The sequence below is a fragment of the Peromyscus leucopus genome, chromosome 7 (assembly GCF_004664715.2).
Source record: "Peromyscus leucopus breed LL Stock chromosome 7, UCI_PerLeu_2.1, whole genome shotgun sequence".
Lineage (NCBI taxonomy): Eukaryota > Metazoa > Chordata > Mammalia > Rodentia > Cricetidae > Peromyscus > Peromyscus leucopus.
In genome coordinates, this window is record NC_051069.1 from 114,755,877 (window position 1) to 114,779,394 (window position 23,518).

At 56.2% G+C, this 23,518-nt stretch overlaps 2 protein-coding genes across 3 annotated transcripts in view; one reads left to right on the plus strand and one right to left on the minus strand.

Moving 5' to 3' along the window:
• Window positions 1–16: 16 nt before the first annotated feature.
• Cabp7 (calcium binding protein 7) lies at window positions 17–9,629 on the plus strand. Its single transcript, XM_028870643.2, is given in 6 exon segments — window positions 17–429; window positions 432–452; window positions 6,829–6,972; window positions 7,737–7,849; window positions 8,117–8,270; window positions 8,473–9,629. Coding segments are annotated over 6 exon segments (822 nt in total). The 5' UTR covers window positions 17–167; the 3' UTR covers window positions 8,601–9,629.
• A 115-nt stretch (window positions 9,630–9,744) lies between these two features.
• Window positions 9,745–23,518, minus strand: part of Zmat5 (zinc finger matrin-type 5) — a 30,024-nt gene continuing 16,250 nt past the window's right edge. For both annotated transcript variants that reach the window (XM_028870644.2, XM_028870645.2), the window contains 4 exons: window positions 18,518–18,580; window positions 16,895–16,975; window positions 15,268–15,379; window positions 9,745–10,086 (listed from right to left, as the gene is read on the minus strand). In XM_028870644.2, coding sequence (XP_028726477.1) covers window positions 9,957–10,086; window positions 15,268–15,379; window positions 16,895–16,975; window positions 18,518–18,580 — 386 coding nt within the window. In that variant the 3' untranslated portion in view covers window positions 9,745–9,956. The remainder of the gene's footprint in view (window positions 10,087–15,267; window positions 15,380–16,894; window positions 16,976–18,517; window positions 18,581–23,518) is intronic.

A 23,518-nucleotide genomic window follows, 5' to 3' on the forward strand; every position in this document is an offset into this window, starting at 1 on the left:
CGGCCGCACCAGCAAGCGGACGAGCGGGCGGCGAGCAGCGCGGAGCGCGCGGGGCAGCAGAGCGGAGGGAGCGCAGCGCGGGGCGGTCGGAGCCGAGAGGCCGGAGCGACGCCGCCCCGCTGTCCCTGCGAGGCCCCAGCCGGGAGCCCGACGAGGGAGCTGGCGGCATGGCCGGCGGCCCGGGGCGCGGGGGCGCTAGGTCCCGGGCGGGTGTCCCGTACCTCGCCGCCGCCACCGCGCGCCGCCCGCGCGCCCCGCCCGCTCCAGCCGCCCCGGGGCCGCCGGCGGCCCATGAGCCCCGGCCTCAAAGTTTGCGGCGGGCGGGCGGGCGCGGAGCCTCCAAGATGCCGTTCCACCCGGTGACGGCGGCGTTGATGTACCGGGGCATCTACACCGTGCCCAACCTGCTGTCAGAGCAGCGCCCGGTGGATATCCCGAGGACGAGCTGGAGGGTGAGTGCCCCGCCGGGACCCCCGCCACGCGCCCTCCTACCTGTGCGCCCAGGGGCCGCGCTGGCTGGCCGGGGGGCGCCGGGGACCCTGCTGCGCGACTCGGCTGAGCGGCTGCGCGGGAGGCGGGACGGCCCGGTAGCTCCGGGCTCCGCGGTAGGGGTCGCCGCGGCGCGGGGACAGCGCGGCCCCTGCCCGCGTGGCCCCCGGCGCTGCGGAAACTTGCGGGGCCCCGCAGCGGGGTCACTGGGCCGCGTGGCCCGCGGTGACGGTGCGGCAAGGCGGCGGGGGCTGAAGTGGGGAGTCCGAGCTCTGCCCCCCGCGCCCGCCGCCGGAGCGCCCGCATCCTGATCCCTTCCACGGCGCCCGCCCGTGGCTCTGCGCTCCTATTGACATTCCGCTCGTGTCGCGTTCAGAATCCAATCTGCTCCGGCAGCGGGAGAAGGGGAGAGGGCGACTGGCCCGCTCTTGCCGCGTGCGGGGTTGCCCTCATCCCCTTCTGCGGCCCTGCGAGGGACCCCCCACCCGTGCGCTGCCGAAGCGGCCGGGAGGCGGTGGCGACAACAAGTGGCCGGATTGGGAGGCTCAGTCTCGATAGCGAAGCCTGGAAGGGAAAGGCAGAGGCCGGAGCCCAAGCCTAGTCCCCCGACCCTAGTCCTTTGCCTTTCGGGAACAGGGACCGCAGGCAGTTGGCTGCTGAAGATCGGCGCAGCTAGCAGGGACAGGGGTTCCGGGACTGAGTGTCCTGGGGCGCAGTGAGACCCCTAGGGCCTCCCTAGCTCTTTCTCTGCTGAGATTGGGGGCGGGGGTATGCTCATGATTCCCCTCCCCCGGGCCTCTTGAGGCCCCATCTGGAGTGGAGTCGGGGACTCTGAGCTGATGGGAATCTTGGTCCCTTAGGATGTTTGTCGGCTGCTGGGGGAGGGGCTGAAAATACCCAGAGAATGGACCTGTCTCGATCTCTGGAGTCGAGGGGTTTCAGCTCTGGGGTCTCATCTGAGCCCATAGGAGTGCGTTGGAGGAAGCGACACTTTAAAAGACAATAGTGAGAGCCGGGGCGGGGGCAGGGGGCATCTGGAAAGTCCTTCCTCAGCCCAGGCCTGGTCTGGGGCAAATTCGGGGCGAGTAGACTGTGGAAAGAGAAAGCAACTACCATGCTCACTGCACCACAGGCCACCAGACACCTGCTTCCCACAGCCAGCCCCCACGAACTCAGGTACAGGAAAAGCCGTAGAGGGGGGGTCTCAGCCTCAACACAGGCACGACAGATGGATGGATGCTGTCCCTGACCTGACCTTAGCACTCACCTTGTGAAACCCAGGTCCTGTCCTGTCTGGACCAAAGCAGAGCCTCCTTCAGGTCGGTCGAGGGAAAGGGGGGAGGTGGCAGGGGCCAGGAGGGGCACAGGGCACAGGCCAGTTTTCCTTTACTTTATTGCCTTTTATTCTGGGCCACACAGAAGCCTTCATCCATCCATCCCTTCCTCCTCATCCCTGGGACAGAGGCAACATGTCTTCCCAGACCCCGGGCAGGTTTGATTCCAGCACCCCCACCCTGCCCCTGACTCCACAGTTCCAGCTCTCACTAGGTTCCTCCACTCCTGATCCCTTGGTCCTAGAGTGCACACTCAGGATAGGGAGAAGCTGAGAGAGACTGGCATGCAGGGGTGAGCAGGGCAATGGTGGGCAGCGCAAGGGCAGGGAGGCTCAATCCGTCCGAGCCATCCAGCAGGCATGCTGGCAGGAGCCCAGTGGCATTAGTCACCAACGCACCAAACACACTCCCTGCTTCTGTCTGATCCCCTTCAGAGCTAGCAGAGGGGCCCTGGTGCAGGGGCACCTGAAGGACAGGGCCATCCCCGTGGCTGGCAGGTGGAGGGCACCGAGCCAGCAGACGCCTGTGGGAATCTACACATGAAGACAGAAAGTTCTCCATGATTCTTCTTGGCTGCTGAAAGCCTGAAGGCCCTCTCCAGGCCCTGGGCTCCTTGCAGCGGGCTTGAATGCCAGGGCTGGGTGCAGAGTGGCTGTCCTTCGTACAGATGCTACTTTTGTCCCCTCCTCCTCTCCAGGACACACGAGCATTTCTGACCCAGAGCAGTCCGGGGTAAGACCCAGGCCCATCGTTAAAAGGAATCAGTGAGGGAGTCACACGGACTAGGTAGGGGAGTCGGTGGCCTGGGGTGAAATGCTGCAGACACCTTGCGCCTGCCTGCCTGCCGCAGAAATCCAGGGGGGCAGTCAGTCTGCGTGGGGAGGAGGACCCGGAGCAGGAAGGGAGGAGGGGAATGTGGGAGTGAAATGAGAACAGCCAGGCGGCACTAGGTTCGAGTCTCCACACTCTTGGTTCATGGAGTGAACTTGGACAATCATTTGCCTCTGAGTCCTGGTTTCCCCATCTATAAAAGGGGGTTGGCATTGGCATTTCCAGGAGGGATGGTGGCAGAGAATGCCGTGGGAGTACTCCGCACAGGGCCTGGCAGTGGGGGCTGAGGACCCAAATGTAACAACAGAGGAGGCTGAGGAAGAGCACCTTCCGAGCTTGGGGTATGTTGTGCCCACGAGGCAAGGGGCATGAGCATTGGGCCAAGAGGGCAAGCTGGGGGCAAGGACGGGGGGCTTGTGGCCCTGGGAGCTGAGCATGGCTATGGCAAGAGGAGGAAAGGAATGGACAGAGTTAACTTGGGGGCCCACCCAGCCCCAGTGAGAGAGGCAAGTGTGCTCTCACATTTGTCCTGAATACCCCACCATGGTTGGAACATACCCCTGTTCTGAAATGCATCCAAGCAGGGACCTTCAGGAACACCAAGACAGACTGGTCACTGAGACAGTGGGGTCCAGCATTGAAGGGCAGGCACGGGAGTGACTGGCCAGAAAGAGGAGAGAGGCAAGCGGCCACGCAGCTGGGTTCTGAGGTGGGCACTTGACTGTTGAGCCTGTGTTGAGGGTGGCCAATTGGGGGCACTGGTGTAGGGTCACCCCCCTTTCTGCCCTTGCCTCCTGAAGCCAAGCTCATCAGCTGCCTCTGCACAGGCCAACAATTCAGGGAGGATGGAGAGTTGGGGCGCAGGGCCAACGCCGCGGAGAGCGGCAGCCACCACTGAGGATGACTACGGCCCCTGCCAGTGTTCCCTAGCTATCTAGACTCAAACGCTCCGGCAGAGTGCTGGCTCCCTTTTGGGTTTGCTGGAGTCTCGGGGCCCTGTGCAGCTCTACAGGTTGGGAAGGGTCTGAGATGTCAGGTTCAAAATGGCAAGGAGGAGACACTATCAGCCTGGAAACCTAGAGGTCCTGCCAGCCCGTTTCCGGGCCAGACATCCCCATGCCAAGATGGAGTACAATGAGTTTTGCCTGGCCTCACAGCGCAGGGAAGGAGCAAGGCTTTCGGGGAATGCAGTGACAGGCACCCCGACACCCACCCCTTGAGGGAGCCCTTTGCAGAGGCCAGGCCCCAGCCATGGGACAAGAACCTCCCCGTCTCACAGTGGAGGAGGCATCTGAGACTCAGAGGGAAATAAGTGCCTTGTCCAGGTCTTGGCTGCTAAGCAGGACTAGATTTCAAACTCAGGCTTTGGGTGTTGGTCCCAGGCAGCAGGCAGGCCAGCCTGGCATCCCAGGTTCACCCAGACCTTTCCCTTCCCACACTGCCATCTGGGATGATCTGCTTTACAATGGCCACCTCAAAGCCAGGTTTGGCCAAACACTTGCACGTACGATTTCTCTTGTTTCATCATTGCAGAAAGTCCCATGGAACCGGTAAACAGCAACGATGGGCCAGGGCTGGGATTCAAACCTGGGTCTGTGACATCGGAATACTCTCTGACTGAGAAGATGATGCCTGAACTGGGCCTCTGTAGGCAGATGGAGGTGGACTGGGCTGGCTTGGTGCTCTAAAACATTAGTGTGAGCTAGGTGTGCTGTGGGGGCGGTGGGGGTGGGGGGGTGAGGCACAGATGGAGAGTGGATAGCTGCGAGATTACCCAGTAGCCTTGGGAGGTCAGCCCTGCCGAGATGTCTTTGGTACCCACACGGTTGTCTCAGAGCCTGTCCCCTGAGCATATGCCCAGAGAGTCACTTGATCGTTATTGTCTCTCCTGTCTGGTGCATTTTCCTCGGGGGGCCTCAGAAAAGGGCACTGAGGCATCCCTGCAATTGAGGAGTCACCTTGAACCCTGCAAAGGTGGGAAGTATAGCTCAGACCTCAGCTCACAGCAGAGGGTGGCTTCCACAGCAGCCCCCACTGGATCTAGAACTTCGGCATGCTTCCTTGAGCTCCCTAATGGGCATCATTCTCCAAGGGGTACAATTTCTGACTTTGAGGTTCCGCAAACCAACCCGTGGCTGGTTCCCTCACCTTCAGCTTTATTTCTCTCTTCTGTGGGTGGCCCAGAGACCGTGTACTGAGGTGCGTAAACCTCTACTTGAGTCTCTCTCCAAGTGCTCTAGGAGACGGGCTCCCACGTCGGTTTCATCATCCAGCATGTCTATGCTTCAGTGACAGGCCCTGTTCCAGGTAATGGGGACACTGTGGACAAGACCCACCTGTCCCAGAACAATCCAGTTTAGGGAAAGAACAGATGTGTGGAGGGGTGGGCAATCAGAGAAAAGGCCAGGCCAGCTTGGGGCAGAGAGACTGAATCATGCTAGCTGGCATCTAGGCTACATCTGAGTTTGATATGGGAATAGAAAAATGCTGCAGGTTCAAAGCAGTCTTGGTGTCCCCAGGCTTGAGGGGCTCCCCAGGGACTGTGTCCAGGACACCAGTCCAGAAAGGTGACAGTATGGTTAGAAATGGGGGGGGGGGGAAACGCAAGCTATCCAGACACTCCACTATCCAGACACTCCACTATCCAGACACTCCACTATCCAGACACTGCCAGGCAACTGGACTCTCCGCAGCAGCCATCTGCAGCAGTCCTGGCTGCTGCCAGGTCGTCTCTGACCACAAGGGGCACATTGCCTCCTTCAGGGCCGGCACAGGAAAATGTTGGTGGTACTTGGCCTGGAGTTGCTAGGGTCCAGGGTTTTCAGTACCCTGGCTCAGATCTACCAGCCCAGCCACTTTCTTGGCTCTAAAGCTCTTGATGCAGAAACCAGCCCCCAAGACTTGCCTAAGGTGTGTGTGGGAGGAGGGGGGACAATGTTTACCTCAGCCTGCCTGTGGGACTCTGACCTCTAGATTTCATGTGATCCCACATGGAAGCCAGATGAGGACCGGGACCTGAGGCCAAGCCACCTTTCTGTGGGCCATGATTTCTGCTCTGTGTTGGGGCCAACAGACTGGCCTGCACTCCCTGTTCTAAGGCCAGGGAAAGTATGAGCTCTTACAAGCCATTTCAGGGCTTATGGAGTCGTCAGGCCTGTGACAGTGTAACTAGCAGGATAGTGTAGTATCCTTGAATCCACACTGAGCTAGGCTGACCTCCTGGCCTCCATAAATCCTTCTAGGTCTGCAGTGTCTTTATTCACATACACACACACACACACACACACACACACACACACACACACACACACACACACACACACGACTTGACTTTGCCTGCCGAGTAAAATTCTACCCAGGGGAACAACTCAGACAAAGGGGCCAGGAGGCTGCCAAGTGAACAAGGAGCCCTCCGGGAGCTGGGCCTCATGGATTGAAGTCTGTTCCTCTGGGGAAATGTTCTTTAGGACCCTGCTGGGTGCGATAATCAAGGGACAGCAGCAGAGAGACATGGGGGTGGGGGTGGGGCAAAGGTGAGAGGTTAGGGCCCCCACGTTCCCTGCTGGTTTTGTTTCAATGATGCTCACATATTGCACCCATTTGCTGTGGATGAGACTAAGGCTGGCCTGAGAGCATATGTTGAGTTGCTTGGTCCCAAGGTTCCAGTCAAATGTATTGTTCCTCCCAGAATCCCTCAGGCCTCAGTCTTCCCTACTGTACTATGGACAGCATGAATCTCAGAAAACATGCCTGGGCCTGGTGGGATCAGCCTTCATATCTATTTTGTCTAAACCAGGAGGCCCGTGAATTCTAGCCATCACTCACTAGCTAGAGTCATGTGGCCATCCCAGCATGTGCTACCTGATGGCAAGAGTCTGAACTGGGAGATGAGGCAAGATAATGCCAAGTGAGGAAGGAGCCTTCAGCGGCTAACCTGGCTGGTCAATCTGGTGTTCTCCCTGCGCCCACCACATGGTGTAGTCCTGAGCATACCAGGAAGGCTGTCGGACCCACGGTGGCCACTGGCTCAGAGACCCCAAGAGTGTGTCCTGGACACCTTGTGACTGGTTCTCAACAGAGCTCTAGGTTCTGAGTGGGACTGTCAGATCCCAGAAATCTGGGAAAGGGGCTGTTGGGGACAGGACTGAGGTTTCGGCCTTCTGCTCCTCCACAGAGATCCGAGAAGCCTTCAAGGTGTTTGATCGTGATGGCAACGGCTTCATCTCTAAGCAGGAGCTGGGAACGGCCATGCGCTCCCTGGGTTACATGCCCAACGAGGTGGAGCTGGAGGTTATCATCCAGCGGCTGGACATGGATGGTGAGACGCCCTGCCTTGATTTCCTTGCCCACCATCACCCAGGCCCTGGGTCTGAACCACGGAGGCTGAGTGCACTCTGGACTCCTGCTTCCTGGGTGGTCATGATCTACTAGCTCTTCTAGCTTAGAAAGTAGAGGCCAGAGGAGGTGTGACAGTACCAGCCACACACAGGGTCCAAGACTGCCCCACCCACTCTGTGGTCTGAGAAAGATTAAACATGGAAAAGGAGGGTGGAATAAATATCTGAGCTCCCACCACCCCAACAAATGGTGGCTGTATTTGCCATCTGGTATTTTATTAAGAAAAACTCCTAAGAATGATTAGCAATGCCAGTGCCCCTGCTTCAGTCCACCTGTTACCTCTTCCCCGTTTCTCTCCCTCCAGGGAGCAGGCACTAGTCAGGGCAGCCAGCTTCATGCTGAGCCTCATTTCCCATGGGGATGGCGGAAAGGGTGACCAGCACTGTGCTGAGGAGCCATGGAGAGTTAGTTCTGAGTGTACTAAGAGAGTCTCCCACATCTGGGGACCATCTGCTGCTCGCCTCCCCCAGCCTCCAGTAGAACCCCATCACATTTGGTAGCCTCAACATCATCTCAGAGCCTGGCATATTAGGCATCCCTGAAACCGACTAAGGCTCAGGGAAGGGGCTGAGGTGCCATGGAAGGTCTGAGGCAGGCCAATACTCCAGTTCATGTCTTTTGAACTCTGGGATGCCTGATCCTGCTTTCAGTCTGACCCATTCATTAGCCCTGTGCCCACTCTAGGTGATGGCCAAGTGGACTTTGAGGAGTTTGTAACACTCCTGGGACCCAAGCTTTCCACCTCGGGGATCCCAGAGAAGTTCCACGGCACGGACTTTGACACTGTCTTCTGGAAGGTATGCCCTGGCTGGCGGGGACTCTGCGATGTAAGCGTGGAGGTGTGGAGGGGCCTGAGTGTTAGACCCACACTGTGATGAGTGGGGGGTGACCACTGTCCACTTGGTGGCCTGCTCCTGGAGGCCTGGGCTCCTTGGGGGAATGGACTAGGCGGTTCTAGTCTTATGGGATCTGGAGGCCTGCTTTTGGGCGTGTGTACCTACGGGGTGCTGGGTGGGGACTGCGGCGGGTAGAGGCCAGAGCACTTGTCCCTTTTGCCACCCAAGTGTGACATGCAGAAGCTGACGGTGGACGAGCTGAAGCGACTCCTCTATGACACCTTCTGCGAGCACCTGTCCATGAAGGACATAGAGAACATCATCATGACAGAAGAGGAGAGCCACCTGGGCACTGCCGAGGAGTGTCCTGTGGACGTGGAGAGTGAGTGGCCTGCCTTGGGACTCTGTGGGTGGGTCCCCGTGCTCGGCGGAGGGACACACCAGGGGTTTGCACGGGAGCTCCTGGTCCCCAGCCTTGCGTCCTTGTTTGCCCCAAGTCAAGTCCATGTGCCCAAGTGCAGACCTGATTCCATCCCTTCGCTGTCCCCTTGTCTCTCCCTGCTGTTCCCGGTGGGCGGCTGCAGCCTGTTCCAACCAGCAGATCCGCCAGACGTGCGTGCGCAAGAGCCTGATCTGCGCCTTCGCCATCGCCTTCATCATCAGCGTCATGCTCATCGCGGCCAACCAGGTGCTGCGCAGTGGCATGAAATAGGCACCACCGAGTGCCCGCCTGGCACATGCAGTGCCCAGGCTCACTCCACACTTACTGCTGCCTGCAGCCCTTCCCCCAGCTTACCCCTTGGGCCACTGCCCACGGGCACTTCAAGCCTGGACACTGACCACCCCCATCCTCACCCCATAGGCCTTGCATGGAGCCATGGCCCGGCTGTGGAGGACCTGGTGGTAGCTCTGAGGACAGCGCTAGTCCCTATACCCTGCCTGTGCCCTCACCTGGCCTGTACGTAGTGTTAACTTCCCGCCACCCAGGAGCTCCTGGGAAAGGAGGGCCTTCACAGGAGTCCCTGGGATCCAGTTAGTGCTGTGATCTTTTAGGCAGGCGAGAAACTCATGTCCAGAGCTGTGGGTGGGGTGGAGGTGGGCACAAGGCTGGGGTCCTGGGTCCCTTCCTCTGACCCTCCTTAGACCCAAAGCTAGTCTTCCCATCCACCTGTGTCTGCCCATTTCACAGCTGAGGAGCCTGAGGCTTGAGGGGCTAAGATCTGGTTTCAGATTCTTCTTCCACACGGCTTTTCAGGAAAGGCTGATGCTCACACAAGGTGGGCATCAGAGGGAGCTCTAAGGCCCATGAATTTCTGAGCCTTCCACCAAAGTCCTAGAGACTAAGGGCCAAGTCGTCCCCCAGCACAGACCCTAGAAACCCAACTGAGGAGGAAAGCAGAGCTCCTGGGGCCTGCGCGACGTCCCCACTGGCCAGGTGCAACCTTGGAAGGCCTGGGCCGCTTCTGAGGGATCTGGTTCCCCTGAGGACCACTCTTCCAGGTCCAGGCTCTGTACCCTCGGGGCCGGAGATCCAGCTCTCATCCCTGTTCCACGTGTGCCATGCCATTTCTTGGCACCGGCACAGCCCGGGCAGATGCAGGGCTGTAGCTCTTCAGGGGCTGAGACGGTTGGCAGAGTCCTTGGGCTCCCTTCCCTAGCCTGGGGCCACTTCCTATCTGGGCCACAGCCACACTGGCATGCTCCGTGCCCGGCCTGGCTGAGCCTCTACTGATCCCCCAGCAAGAAGAGCTGTAAGCAGAGGACACCCTGGAGGGGAGTTTGTCTCATCCAGCCCACCTGTCCCCTGACAGAGACAGAAGGACACAGCCAAGAACATGAGTGCCAGCAAAACCACCGAGGATAGACTTTCTTTATAAACATTTGGATGTTTCTCACCCATCTTCTCAAGATATGCCCTGAGGGATGGTGGGTGGGTGGAGAGGCCAAGCTCATAGTCTTAGAGGCTCCAGGGGACAGTGGGCAGGCAGCTCCACTTCCTAGGTCGAGCAACTGTCTTTACTATGACTGGTGACCCGGAGAAGTCAAGCGGAGAAATCAGGGGAAGAGTTCAGCCCCACTGGACTCTGGACTGTAGGGACCATCCTCCAGGAGGGGGTGCCCGCAGGGAGGGGGGCAGCTCCTGCACTGGCGGCCAGCCCACGGGGTACTGGAAGACAGTGGTTCTGATGGGTTCCGTCCTAGAGAGAAGAAGGGCAGAGGGTCAGAACGGGGCGCCTCCCGGATCCACCTTGCTCTCCCACCACACTGGCTGTGGGAACGGTGGTCACCTGCATGACCCTTCTGGAAGCAGAGCCTTGATAACAGGCAGACCCTCAGAGCCGCCACCCCTTCTCGGAACTGAGTCCATGTGGGGCTCTAAGCAGAGACTGAACAACAGGAATGGCCCTGGGCAATATGGAAGTATTCTTAGTGTCCACCTGTGGGGAGCGGTTAAACATATATGCACGCCAACAGCAGAGATGCTATGCAGCCTGTGTAAATCAAGGCCTATATGCACTGATGAGGAGAGACGTACTATGTGAGTAATGAGAAAAAGCTTATAAAATAATGTATATAGCATGATACTATTTTTGTTTAAAAATATATAACATATATAAATGCATAAAAACAATCTTGGAAGTCACGGAAAATGTTAACGGTGGTTCTGAGTGGTGTAGTTATGGATCGGTGGAGGTTTTTGTTTTGGGTTTTTTTTTTAACCTCTTTAAACTTCTCAAAAGTTTTACAAGCACATAAGCCTTTGAAACCAGAAAAAAAATCTAATTTAAAATGGGCGGGGGGAGCCTTATCTCTTAGGCTCTTCACTCTCCTCCCTATTCACCTCCCTAAAGTCAGGGCCCATCTGAAGTGATCCTTAGGAAGGATCCTTGGGTGCAACCTGCAGTATCCAGGCCCAAAGAAGCATGCAGGGAGAAGCATGCAGGCAGCCTGCCCCTGTCCCACACCCAGACCCTGCACACCTAGGCCCACCTACCTGATGTCTCGGGTGGAGACTAGTGGTAGGGATGGCATCTGTACCCTGGGCCTGGCACTAGAAGGCCATCCAATGACACAGTTATGCCAGACTACGAGCTCTTGTGAGAAGAGACACCATGGCCCAGACAAGTTCTGGAAGTCTCATGGAAACCCCTTTTTCAGGTAAGGCAGCTGAAGAACAATGAAGGGGTCAGCCACATGCTGACCAAGGCTTTACAAGCACACAAGCCTTTGTCACAGGGGTGGGTGCAGCAGTTCGCCCGTTCCCTGACCCTTCAGTTCCTTCTGCCTCAACTTTCCGAAAGGAGAGGCCCTGGCAGCTCCTGACCTTCTTGGGTACCTAGCAACTAGCCCTCTGCAGAAAGAGAGGGACCTGAGCCTCTGTGAGGTGTCTGGACACGACTCAGGACTGAGAGGTGCTTCGGGGGACCGCCTCAATTTGCTTGGCCACATCCATCCAGCCTGCCCTTAGGGCCAGACCCACAGCAGCAGTGCCTAGAGTGGCAGTCTTGCTGAGAGCCCTGAATGCAGCTCCCAAACTCCCACTGAGAGGACAGGGAGATCCCCTGCCTGGTGGCCTGCTGCCTGCTGAAAGGCGGAGGACAGGGGCACCCCTGCACAGCGACCTGCTGCCTGCTGGAAGCGCAGAAAGCAGCCCTGACATGATTGATGGTGCTGGGGCATTCTATAAGCTCCACCAACCACAGTGAAGATGCTGTAGGAGAGACTCCACAGTTGCTGAGGGAGTGCCCCAGATGTCGGCCAACCTGGAGATTCCTGTGGGGCTACGGCAATGGTGGGGCTCCCCCAGGGAGGGGTGGTCTTGGGGAGTCCCTGCCCCCAAGCTTCAGACCTTTCCTTTAACAAGTGGCTCAGCCAGTGGCCTGCCTGCTGAGGCCCCCCCCAGGAGAAGGGCATCACTCATGTCCACTCGTGGACACTGACACCTTGCCGGGACCCGGCCTCGGAGCCCACTCCTGCAGAGCCCAGGGTCACAGGTGTGCAGTGCTCTTCATGGCCGGCTGGCTCTGTGTACAAGGGCACATCAGGAGCCTGGCATGTGCCCAGCTCTGGTCCTTATCAAAAGGAACTAGTCTTACAGGGGTGAATGTGCAGGACAGAGCGCTGGCCCAGAGAGGGGTGCACGTGGGAGATTAAGAAGGATAAAGGGACAATCAGAAGAGCCAACAATAGGAAGCCTGGATAGCGCCGCCTGGCCAGCCAGGGATTAGCCTGTGCGTCCGTCCCAGGTCTGAGGCCAGTCCTTCCCTTCTGCGGCTGCTGTCTGCTCTTGGCTGGTCCCTCAGGGTCAGGGCTGAGGAGATGAGCAGACACCGACTGTCTATGCCTTTGGGGAGCCTGTGTCCCCCACTAAGAAGGAGAGTCAGCCTGGCTTCCCGGGGGTTCTCGGCTTATGGATGCTGGAGCCCACAGGTCTGGGGGGTACTTGGTGAGCCAGGTGGCATCTGTGTCCCAGGGGAGAGAGCATACATCCTGAAAAGAGGAGTCCCCACACGGCGTCCTCAGTGATGTCATTCAGGCTAGGGTCCCTGATCCCCCAAATGTGTCTTGATAGTCACCATGTCCTGGCCACCGTTTCTACTAAAGTTTGCAGGCTGAATAGGGTTTTTCCAGGAGAAGAGAGAGATAAGGAGGCAGGATCCAGTGTGACCCAAGCAAGGTTAAGAGATGGGCAGTCGGTGCTGTCCCCGGGCCCTGTCCCTGGGGACTAAGCTTGGAGCCTGAGTCTTCCTAAGAAGACACCATAACGGACATCTGGAGGTCTCAGGAGGGATGGCCTGGGGCCAAGGTACCTTTCCAAAGTAGTGGGAGGGGCTGCAATGTGGGGAGGGAGGGGCTGCAATGTGGGGAGGGCCTGCAATGTGGGGAGGGCCTGCAATGTGGGGAGGGGCTGCAATGTGGGGAGGAGCTGCAATGTGGGGAGGGCCTGCAATGTGGGGAGGGAGGGGCCGCAATGTGGGGAGGGCCTGCAAGGCTGCAGAGGAAGCCGGGGCAAAGAAGACAGACACTGCTCCCACAGGATCCTCTCAGGGATGCGGGACAGAACAGGGAAACCCACAGTGAATCCAAAGATGCAGAGGCAGAACCCCAACCTGGAGAGATTGGGACGGAATGGGGACGCATGTCAGAGTAAACCATCACCTCTCTCCTGGCAACTCCTGTCAAGGCTACACCAGTTTGCTCTGCCCAGAAAAGAAGCCATCTTGCCTGGAGCCCTCAGGAGGAGAGTGACTGGGCAGAGACAGACGACAGGTAGCTACAGAGAAAAGCAATTCCCCGGAAGTGGCCAGAAGGAGAGCGGCCCGGGAATCAGGATTCGAACTTCTAAGAACCTAGGGTGGCCCAGATGCAGGCATCTTCCTGACCCGGTCGCTGCCACTGTCACTTCGGATGTGGGCTGCTGGGCCCCTGGGCAGCACTGAACACAGTAACAGAGGAGCCGGCGGCCGAAGCAGCAGAGCCTCGGTTACCTGACCAGGAAGAGCCAACTCCAGAGGTGCACAGCAGTGTGCCAGGCTCCCTGGATGCCCGGGACCACGTACAGGACACACCCTGAATACCAAGCCATGGTGTGGTCCCTACTCCAGCGGTGACTTGGGCTACTCACCCATCCTGCTTCCCCATATCAGCCCCTAGCTCCCCTACTCACCCCGGGCATGTCTGTCTGCACTCAGGCAGGGACTTTGGGTATGCTATCTCTACTTACTGGCCACTCAAGTCCAGAAACAGGGTCTTGCTGAACCCTCTCACTGCCCCGTGTGCCCAGGCTGTCACTCACTCCCACGGAAGGAGACTGCTGAGGCAGAACAGTGGAGGAAGCAGCCGATACATCACAGTTAACAAGTGGAGAGCTCTGGGAACCCTCGTGGTGGGCTCAGAATGAGTACCCTGCGGCTCTCTGGCACAGCTGACGGAGCCTAGACTCCTGGACCATGTCCAAAATTACATCCTTTCACATGGGTCCAGAAGAAAGGGGTGTCCCTTTCTTTGGTGTACAGCCCTCTGTTTAGGCTGTACCTGTACTATATATCTTTAAAGTGGGGGTAGAGGTTTAAACTAAAAGTAAAATGAGGCTGTAGAGGAGGTTCAGCAGTCGAGAGCACTGGCTGCTCTTGCAGAGGACTCAGCTTTGATTTCCAGCACCCACCACAACCATCTTATAACTCCAGTTCCAGGGGATCCAGTGTCCTCCTCTGGCCTCCACGGGCTCTGCACACACATGGTGCACAGATAAATGTGCAGACCAAACATCCATACTCACACAAATTAAAGCACTGTGTTTTGAAAAGGTAAACCACAGAGGTGATTTTTAAATGCCACAGCAGGGGCTGGAGGTGCAGGGCTCGGCAGGTGCAGGCGCTGCTGGCCTGGAACCCACATGCTGGAGAGGACCGACTCCTCTAAGTCGGCGTGACTCCCACCTGCATGCCATGGCACGTGTGTGCGCATGTGCACACCTCCTCCCAAATAAATGTAAAAACACCGCTTTAAATACAATATTAATCCCTTTCCACTGGGACAAGAAGCTCAATCTTTACCCTGTGGCAGAGCCTGGAGGAGAGTTTTCACTCCACAGAATGTCTGACAGACATCCTTAACACAGCCAAGCCACTGTCCCTTGAGGCCACAGCACAGAGACATCTGTACAAAGCCACACCCAGCTCTCAGCTTTAGCTCTTCCCCCTGCTCCACCTTTAACACCTGGAGGGCCCGGGAGCCCTGGCCTTGCCTTGGGCTGTGACATCATGTGGCTACAGAAGCTGCTGCCACACCGCTTGTACAGTTGACTGCTCAGGGAAGTGTGGGCTGCATCCTGACCCTCTAGAGAGAGGAGCGCACAGCCATACTCTAACAGTGCCTGGCTCAGCACAGTTCCTATGTCCACTTCAGAGCATCCTGGGTCCTCAGGGATGCAGTGGGACAATGACCTTGTTGGCATCCCCTTGCTCTGCTTCCTCCACCGGTGTTTGTGAGTTCCAGCTTCCCCTTCTACAGGGCCCTACATGGGACAGTGAGCCCCAGGCACATAGGGAGCTTAGCTGCCATAGGTTTGGCCCTGATCTTTTACAATGCCAGGTGTGGAGTCACATCTGTCTGGCCACTAGCCTCCCCTTCAGCCCTATGGGGTGAGTAGTAAAGGAAGGGACCAAGGACCAGGCAATTTCTCCAATACAACTCCCTCTAGCTGGGGTTTGAGAACCCAAGACCTTCCGGTGGGCCCCAGCTCCAGGAGGCTGTTGTGGGGGTTCATGCTTGGTCCGTGGGCCTGGGCAGTTCATAGGGATGCCTCAGCTTCCCCAAAGGTCAGGCTGGCTCAGGCAGCTCCCAGAAAGAAAGAGGGATAGTCCTGGGGCCTGTACCTGCTACTTGGGGCTGAGCTCAGCCTCTTAGCTCTCTTCTCCAGCCAGTCCTCCAGGTGGCCCTCAGGAAGATCAGCAGTCTCCAGTGGCCATTCTCTGGCCCGCCTCTCCTCTGTGGGGGACAGAATGACAAGGAAGGGTAAGGGACACAACCCCGCTGGCCTGAATCTCCTTCTTCCACAAAGCAGCAAGCACTGGGCAAACTTGGGGATGACGGACTGGTCTGTCAGGGGGAAGTGGGCCAGTAGGTCAGGATCAGGTGTGTCCCTCCATTCCACTGGCTCCCACAATGACTCAGTGATGTAGGCCTTGCTCTGCTCTCTGTCAAACAGAGACATGCTGGCTGTCTCCAAGCCTTGGGGAGCTAGAAGCAGGACAATGAATGCAGAGCTTAATTCTCAAGAGGGGTCTGAATGTGGGATGCAGGAGGCACCGTGGCCTGTAGAACGGGGTGGAATCGCAGCTCGGGCACCTGCCAGGTCTCCTACCCTAGGCAAGGTCATACGCCTCAGTTCCCTGGTTTTTTCCCTCATCCAGTGCCCCATAAAAATGGTGCTCACTATACTAGAAGACAACCAGTGAGTGGAAGGAATTCAAACAAGCTGGTGAGAGCTAGGGAGGGAGGCTCTCGGTTCTGCGGGATGGGCCCTTGTGCTAGGGTCCACACTCGCTCAGGACCAGGCTCTACACTGTCACCGAGTCCATGTCATCTCACTCACCCTCACAACCGCTACTGCCTCCAAGAACCCGTCCCCGGGCCACGGTCACAGGGCGCTGACAGAGCCAGTGCCATTTCAACTGGCTTATCCTAGCTTTCTTTCCACTAAACACTGTGTTCCTCCCACCGTGAGCCAACCATTCCCTGACGGCACGTGTCCAATGAAGAGCCCCAGGAGGCCTCACTTCTGCCCTGCGGAAGCTCCCAGAAACCCTGCGTGGTGCCAGCCTGCAGGTCCTTCTGCCTGAGTGCTGGCTCGCTACGGAGATGGGGACAATCACCCAGGTGGCACTTCCTGGATGTGTAATGGGACGAGCAGAGAATCCCAAAGGCAGACATGCCGGCTTTCATGGAAGCCACAGTCACCAGGCTGTGAGGGACCTGAACACACTTTTCAACAGGTCTCATGTATTGAGGCTTGAACTAGGTATGTAGTTCAAGTCCAGGAAGACAACCTTAATTAAACTCTTGATCCTCCTGCTCCCGCCTTTCAAGGCTGAGATTACAGGTGTGTCAGCAAGCCCAGGAGGGAAGTGTTTTCTGCAGACTTGTCCTCAGAGGTTGCAGGGCATTTGCTGGTGCTGAAAGGGGACGCTTGTGTTTCCTGACTACAGGAAGGAGGGGAGGAAGAGGGGGAGGAAAGCATCAACAGAGACTAGCAGAAGGTGATGAGGGCGTAGCCTCAGGGTCCTGGGAAGCAGCTACATGTGCTTCATTCCCAAGGAACACAGCCCTGTTCCTGACACCCACCCAATGGAACAGCTCAGGGATTCCCCCCCAGCCTGGACAGTCCTAGGCTTATTCACATAGTACACGCCAGTAAGGGAGAAAGTGGGGTGGCATAAAGCAGTTTCCTGGTATTACAGCCTCTCCCATTTCCACCCCCAATTCTGCTTCACCCCTACATACCCTCCACCTGGATGCTCAGTTCCTGCAGATCTCGTTCTGACATGTGGGAAAATCTGCAGTTGGAGCCAAAGTCGCACTGGCCTGCAATGGGAAGACGGTTACTCTCTGCTCAGGAAGGGTTCTACCACAGCTGAAAGCACTCTGACAGATAGGTCTCCTAGTGTTGGGGGCAGGATTTTAGGATCTAGAGTAGCAGCCCCAGTCTGGAAGAAAAAACAGGACTCTGGCACTGCTCGCCCTCACCAGCCTGAGGTGCCACCCTGGCCCATCATGCCCTATTCCTGATGCTCTGCTGGGAGCCTCCATGAGTATTCCCCGAAGCCTGTCAGTGTTGGCCCACACAGGCCTGAGCAGGCCATCCTTCTCACCAGCCCATGCCATGGGGCTCAACGAGCTCCATGTGGATTCCTGAGAGGCTCATCCTTCCTCTCTAGACCAGCTCACTGCACATGCTGTGGCCCTACCTGGTGCTCTGCCTGCTCAGTTAGCCTGAACAAGCAACTGGACTGCTCCTCAGAGAGCCCGGGGCAACTTTGCCAAGGAGAAGTCAATGTCTGGATGGCTTTCCCATTATCAATCAAGGAATCTGAAGTATGGCTTTCAAAATTATAGATCAGTGGCGTCCTCAGCTAGCACAACCTACCAGAGCTACCCACGCCAAGGCCGAGTCTGTGGGGGACCCCTGACCTGCAGGCCTGGCGGCCACTCGTCAGGCGGCACTGTCTCCTGAGGGGAGTCTGGCCATTTACCCAGCTCCCCTGGTCCAGCAGCAGTGCCCTCTCCAGAGCTAAGCTCCTGTCTAAACTATGGGAATCCTGCGGATTTCAGCCTTGCTTTGACTGTCAGGAAGCTCAGGGCTAAACCCTTAGAAGAGTACACAGGCCCTCAAGGACAGGCATGGAAACTAGTGATTCCTGGATCACCTGACTTCCCAGCCTTAACTGTCTTTCCTTCCTTCCTTACTGCTATCTTCATTGTGTGTGCATGCATGTGTGTGTGCGTGTGTGCGTGTGTGCGTGCATGCGTGCGTGCGTGCGTGCGTGCGTGCGTGTGTGTGTGTGTGTGTGTGTGTGTGTGTGTGTGTGCATGTATGTGTGTATTATTTTTTTCTAAAGGCAAGGCTTGCTACATAGTCTTGGCTGGGTATGCCTTCACCTCCCCAGTGCTAGGATAAGGGGCAGGTACCACTACACTGTCCTATACTCACTTTTATGAGCTGAGGATTAAGTACTCAAAGGAACACCTAGCACCTGAGGTTCTTACTCTGAACTTGGGATTACTAGATCCATCCCAGTCTCTGCCTCCCCTTGCTGGGAAGGAGGATGCAAGAGATCAGGCCCCCTGGCTAACCTAACCAGCGGGTCTATGACTTCAGTAGTGTTCTCTGGCTCACATTCCCCAGCACTTCTTTTTCTAAATGGGCCAATAAAACCACAGCCTATGCCTGAAGGTCTCTAGGTAAGAACAAGTTCCTGGAGATGCCTCAACTGACTGGTCAGCTAAAGCCAAGACTACATAGAGGTCCAGGATGGTGGCAGGGACCAGAGAAGACACTGCAGGGTGCCATGCAGGCCAGACAAGATGTGGCTTTTCTGTAAGGACGGAGCTGAACAGAGTACTCACCTGTCAGCAGGAATTTCCTGCAGGGTCTCTTGTTCTGTTCATCTAGCAGGATGGCAGCTGCATCTGCAAGGGAAGTTTGGATTCAGATGACTCCACCGAGGGAGGAGCCTTCAGGGCATGCGTCAGAGGTATGAAATAGTCATCAGAAGAGCGCTCTCCATCCACGGAGGGGTGGAAGTTGGCCACAGTGGGTAGAGATGGTGGATACAGGGAGCCACACTAAGGGGACCTCCACTCCGCACACCCCCTCAGGACTAAACGATGAGGCGGTGTGAGGCTAGAGGCTCTCCAAGTTGTCTGCCAATGGGTTTGGATGGGGGAGGTTATTTTAAAACTCTAGCTCCATGGGACCTCTGTGAACTACCTTCCTAACTCCCTGTAAGTCTGTCCTGAGACAATCACAGACTACACACAGATGTTCTGCTCCATGGCAGGCCACATGTTCAATGGTGATCTTCTGCCTAGTGATGTCATGGTTGTTTTAGTCTGTGATAGCCACACAACAATGTCTCCCTGTTATTAAGTGGCACATGATATTTCAACATAAAAACTTTCCAGAAAGTCTTGATGTACAGGACTGTGCTCCCTTCTACCCCCACCAGGGACCAGGGAAGGCTCCCAGTGCAAGACTATGATGAGCACGCTTTTCATCTTTCCTGGCACCAGTGGTGGGGACTCAGAGCCACAGCAGCCACTACAGGACATCCCGGTGATCATTCTGGATGCACGTTTTAACCCTGGCTTCCCATTTCTCCTCTCTTTATTCTCACCATACCGTTATGGTTTCATTTCTTTTCTTAAAGTTCCCAAATACTGGCGCTATTGTTGTTAGGCTGACGTTATCTCTATGTCAGACTCTATTCTTTTTTTTTTTTTTTTTAAGATTTATTTATTATGTATACAGTGTTCTGCCTGCATGTGTGCCTGCAGGCTAAAGAGGGCACCAGATCTCATTCTAGATGGTTGTGAGCCGCCATGTGGATGCTGAGAGTTGAACTCAGGACCTCTGGAAGAGCAGCCAGTGCTCTTAATGTCAGAGCCATCTCTCCAGCCCCCAGTTTTGGTTTTAAATTTTAAATTGGTGTGTTTCTCAGCAGGAAAGGTATCAGTCAAAACTGGGTGAGTAAACCAGGCATGGGGATGTGTACCTACAGTCCTCACTACATGGAAGGTGACACAGGAGGATTGTTTGAGCATAAGTTCAAGGCCAGGCAGGGCAGTGCTGGTGCACGCCTTTGATCTCGGCACTTGGAAGGCAGGGGCAGGCGGATCACAGAGCGAGTTCCAAGGACAGCCAGGGCTACACAGAAAAACCTTGTCTCAAAAAAATAAAATAAAAAAAGGAAAAGAATAAAAAATAAAAAAAAAAGAGTTCAAGGCCAGCTTAGGCCAGATAGCTAGATCCTGTTTCCAAATAAACAAAAGCCTGAGTAAGGTAGAGAAGGTGATCCCTAGACAAGAAGAGAGGTAGGGCTGGACATTTGCCTACACCTTTCCAAAGGCCACGGGCTCTTGAGTCCAGAAGACCTAGCTCAACCCCAGCAGCACATGGCCACAGGAAGCTGCTGTCTTTCCAGGGTTGTCTCTCCCCGTTACATGGGGAGAAAAGCTCCCCCTTGGCGGGGCTGCTGTGAAAGTGTTAATAGAACAAGAAATGGGGAGTCCTTGAGACGTGGTCTCAATCCTGCTGGTACCTTAGAGTCACAGGCCTTGGGCAGCCTCAGCATCCTCTTCCCAGCCCCCGACAGCACTACCAAGCAGCCACAGTTATTCCCTCCTGACAAGCCTGCTGGACAGCGCTAACGGCTCCATCCTTAGGGGTAGGGACTGAGCCTGAGACAGGGAAGGAGCAGCACCTAGCCTGCACTGTGGTGAGTGGAGAGCCCTGCTCCGCTTTCAGGTGGCTGAGTAAGTGGCCATTGCCGCGGGGACGCTTCCTTGCAGAGCAGCTAGTCCTCTGGGATTGGAACTGGCTGTCAGAGAATTCATTCCAGTGAGGAGGCTCCTGGGCTGGAGAAGCACCCATCTGTCAGGCCCAGCTGGGACTACAGACACTAATGGCCTACCTTCTCAGGATTCTTCTGGGCCTAGTACCGCTGCAGCTGGCAGGAGGGCTGAGCCTGGATCCCAGACGAGGGGCCCTGAGTGAATGGCCGAGTGTGGGAGAACTCCATACTACCTAGCCTCTGGCTGGTATCTCTCCACCCAACTCACTTTAGAAGCATGGGGCAGCTATGGACAAGCAATCCACTCCTCTCAGATTCCCAGAAGTCCAGATAGGTCTTGAACTTAGGATCCTCCTGCTTCAGACTGGGATTACAGGCCTGCATCACCAGGGGTGGTTCTCAGGTTCCACTTGCATTTTCCCCCTTTGGACAGGATCTCACTATGTAGCCCTGGCTGGCCTAGAACTCACTGTGTTGCCCTGGACATCTCAAGCTCTTCCTCCTCCTGCCTCAGTTTCCTGAGTGGTAGGATTATAGGTATGCACTTTTTCCAGGCTCTGCTTTAATTCCTCTGAGAGAGAGAGCGCGTCATTATAATTGCTAAGATTCCTTGGTGCCCCTGAAGGACGCTGCTGAGAACCTTCTGCCCAGGCTCTGCTCGGAGGGACCTTGCTCCCTCCCCTACATGACATGTAGTGCTCTCTGTGACCTGAAGTACCAATCCCTCAAGCTCCTCCTTCCTTCCCCAGTACCCTGCTGCCCCCGAGCCCGCGCTGGTTTGCTCAATTGAGCCCTTCATCTCTCAACCACTCGCTACGCGCATCCTCCCTGTGGACCAGGCACTGTGCCAGTTTGTGTAAGTACAGAGCAAGTGAGACCCTGTCCTTCCTCCCAGCCCTACAGCCGCTCTAGTCTACGTGGACGGCGAGGCAGTAGGTGCTGAACCTGTCGCCGGATGACCCGGCCTGGCCCTGCGGGTGGGGAGGCATTCGGGAGGGTTCGCTGTCTGACTTGAGTTCTGAGAGTCGGGGACTGTCCTCATGGAGGAGGGCAGCGGGAAGGGCATGTCCACAGAGAGGGTATGAGGGAGTGTGGCCAGGGCCAGGAGTGAAAGGCCGGCAGAACACAGAAGCCAGCACAAGCCTGGGACTTTGCCCAAAGCACCTTGCATAAGTGACTGCAGGCCCTGGAGATGGCTCAGCAGATACCGGTGCTTGCTGCCCAGTCTGACGATTTGAGTTCTATGCCTAGAGAACCCCCATGGCAGACAAACTGATCTTCATAAGCTCTCCTCTGACTTTCACATGCAAGCCATTACACACACACACACACACACACACACACACACACACACACACACACACATGCCCCAAATAAATACATATAATAAATAACCTGTGCAAACCTATGTAAAAGAAGGGCCCTACTTTATCCACCTTTGACTCTTCAGAGGCTGGCTGTGAGCTAAGTACTGCTAAGTACTCACCGAGCAATGGCTGGATAAATGAGCCCAAGAGACAAAGGGCCTGAGGTCAATCCTTGGAGGACACTGAGACATCATATACCCTTTGTCTAGTTACCATGGGACCACCGAGCCCGTTCCCTATTGTTACATCTGTTTTACATACAACGAAGTTAGGGTCACACTGTAGGGACTGACAGGCAGCTAGTCTTCAGGGTCGGCGCTTGTTCTGACCATGGCCTGTGGAACACCAGTTGCTGAGGGCTCATGGACTTGTCTGGAGGGACAAAGCAGTACTGACTGAAGCTCCAGGTCACACACACACACACACATACTGACACACACACATATACATATATACACACACACACACATACATATACACACACACACACACACACACACACACACACACACACACACACACACACACGAGTGCCTCTCAGGGTCTGCAGAGTTGCTTGGGGTAAGCCAAGGGGAGGCTGATCTCGGGAAGCCTCCTGAAGAAGTGGAAAGAGCTCACGTGCCAACTCAGCCACCAAAGCTAGATCCCCAGGTGCTCTGTATTTAAAGCTATCATCTCTAAGTAGGGACTCCTGGCCACCAGCCTTCCTCACAGAGCTGTTCAAAAGCCTGGATGTGGCTGAAGATGTGAGGAGTCCTGAGGAGAGGGCCTCACGGCATCCACCTTTTCACCTTTCTGTAATACAAAGAGTCTGCTGCTCAGCCCTGAACCCAAGACCTGGCACTAGGAGATGATCTTGGCCCAGCTGATGCCAGATCACAGTCTCCACTGGATTTGGGGGACAGGAGGCCTTGCCTGATGCCAGGTTTCTGAGGAGCCCCACTGTTTCTGAATTCCCAACCTACCCCTATTCTCTCTCAGCCACTGTCCCTCTCACCACCACCACCACCACCACCACCACCACCACGCTGGTGGGCCACGATCCCTCTGTCAAGTCTCCGAGCCTCGCTTTCCTCTCCTGAAATGGGGAAGCTTTAAAAATACCACAGCTAGCCAGGCGGAAGCACATGCCTTTAATTCCAGCACTTGGGAGGCAGAGGCAGGAGGATCTCAAGGCCATCCTGGTCTACACAGTGAGTTCCAGGACAACCAGGCTGCATAGTGAGACTCCATCTTTAAACAAACAAACAAAACCATGGCTGGTCCCAACCCCTCAGCCCGCACCCCGAATCTGGAGATGGTGTCAAGGGATCAAGGTTTCATTTCGATTGAGATGAGGTCTTGCGGTATACCTAGGCTGGCTTCAAACTGGACATGAATGGCTTGGTGACTCATGCCTGTGGAGGCTGAGGCAGGAGAATTGCTGCAAGGTCAAGGCCAGCCTGGGCTACATAATGAGTTCCAGGTCACCTTGTGCTAGAGTAAGATCCTGTTTTAAAAACAAGAACAAACTGCTGGCCTCAAGTGATCTTGCCTCAGCTTCCCAAGTAACACCACCAGCTACTAAGCTTAGCTAGCATTTTCCTTAAAGGTTCCGAGGCAATCCTAACACATAGCCAGGGCTGAGGGCCACTATCCGACAGAGTCACTCAGAGAAAGAAATGGCTGCCCTTCTCCTGTCTTCTTGG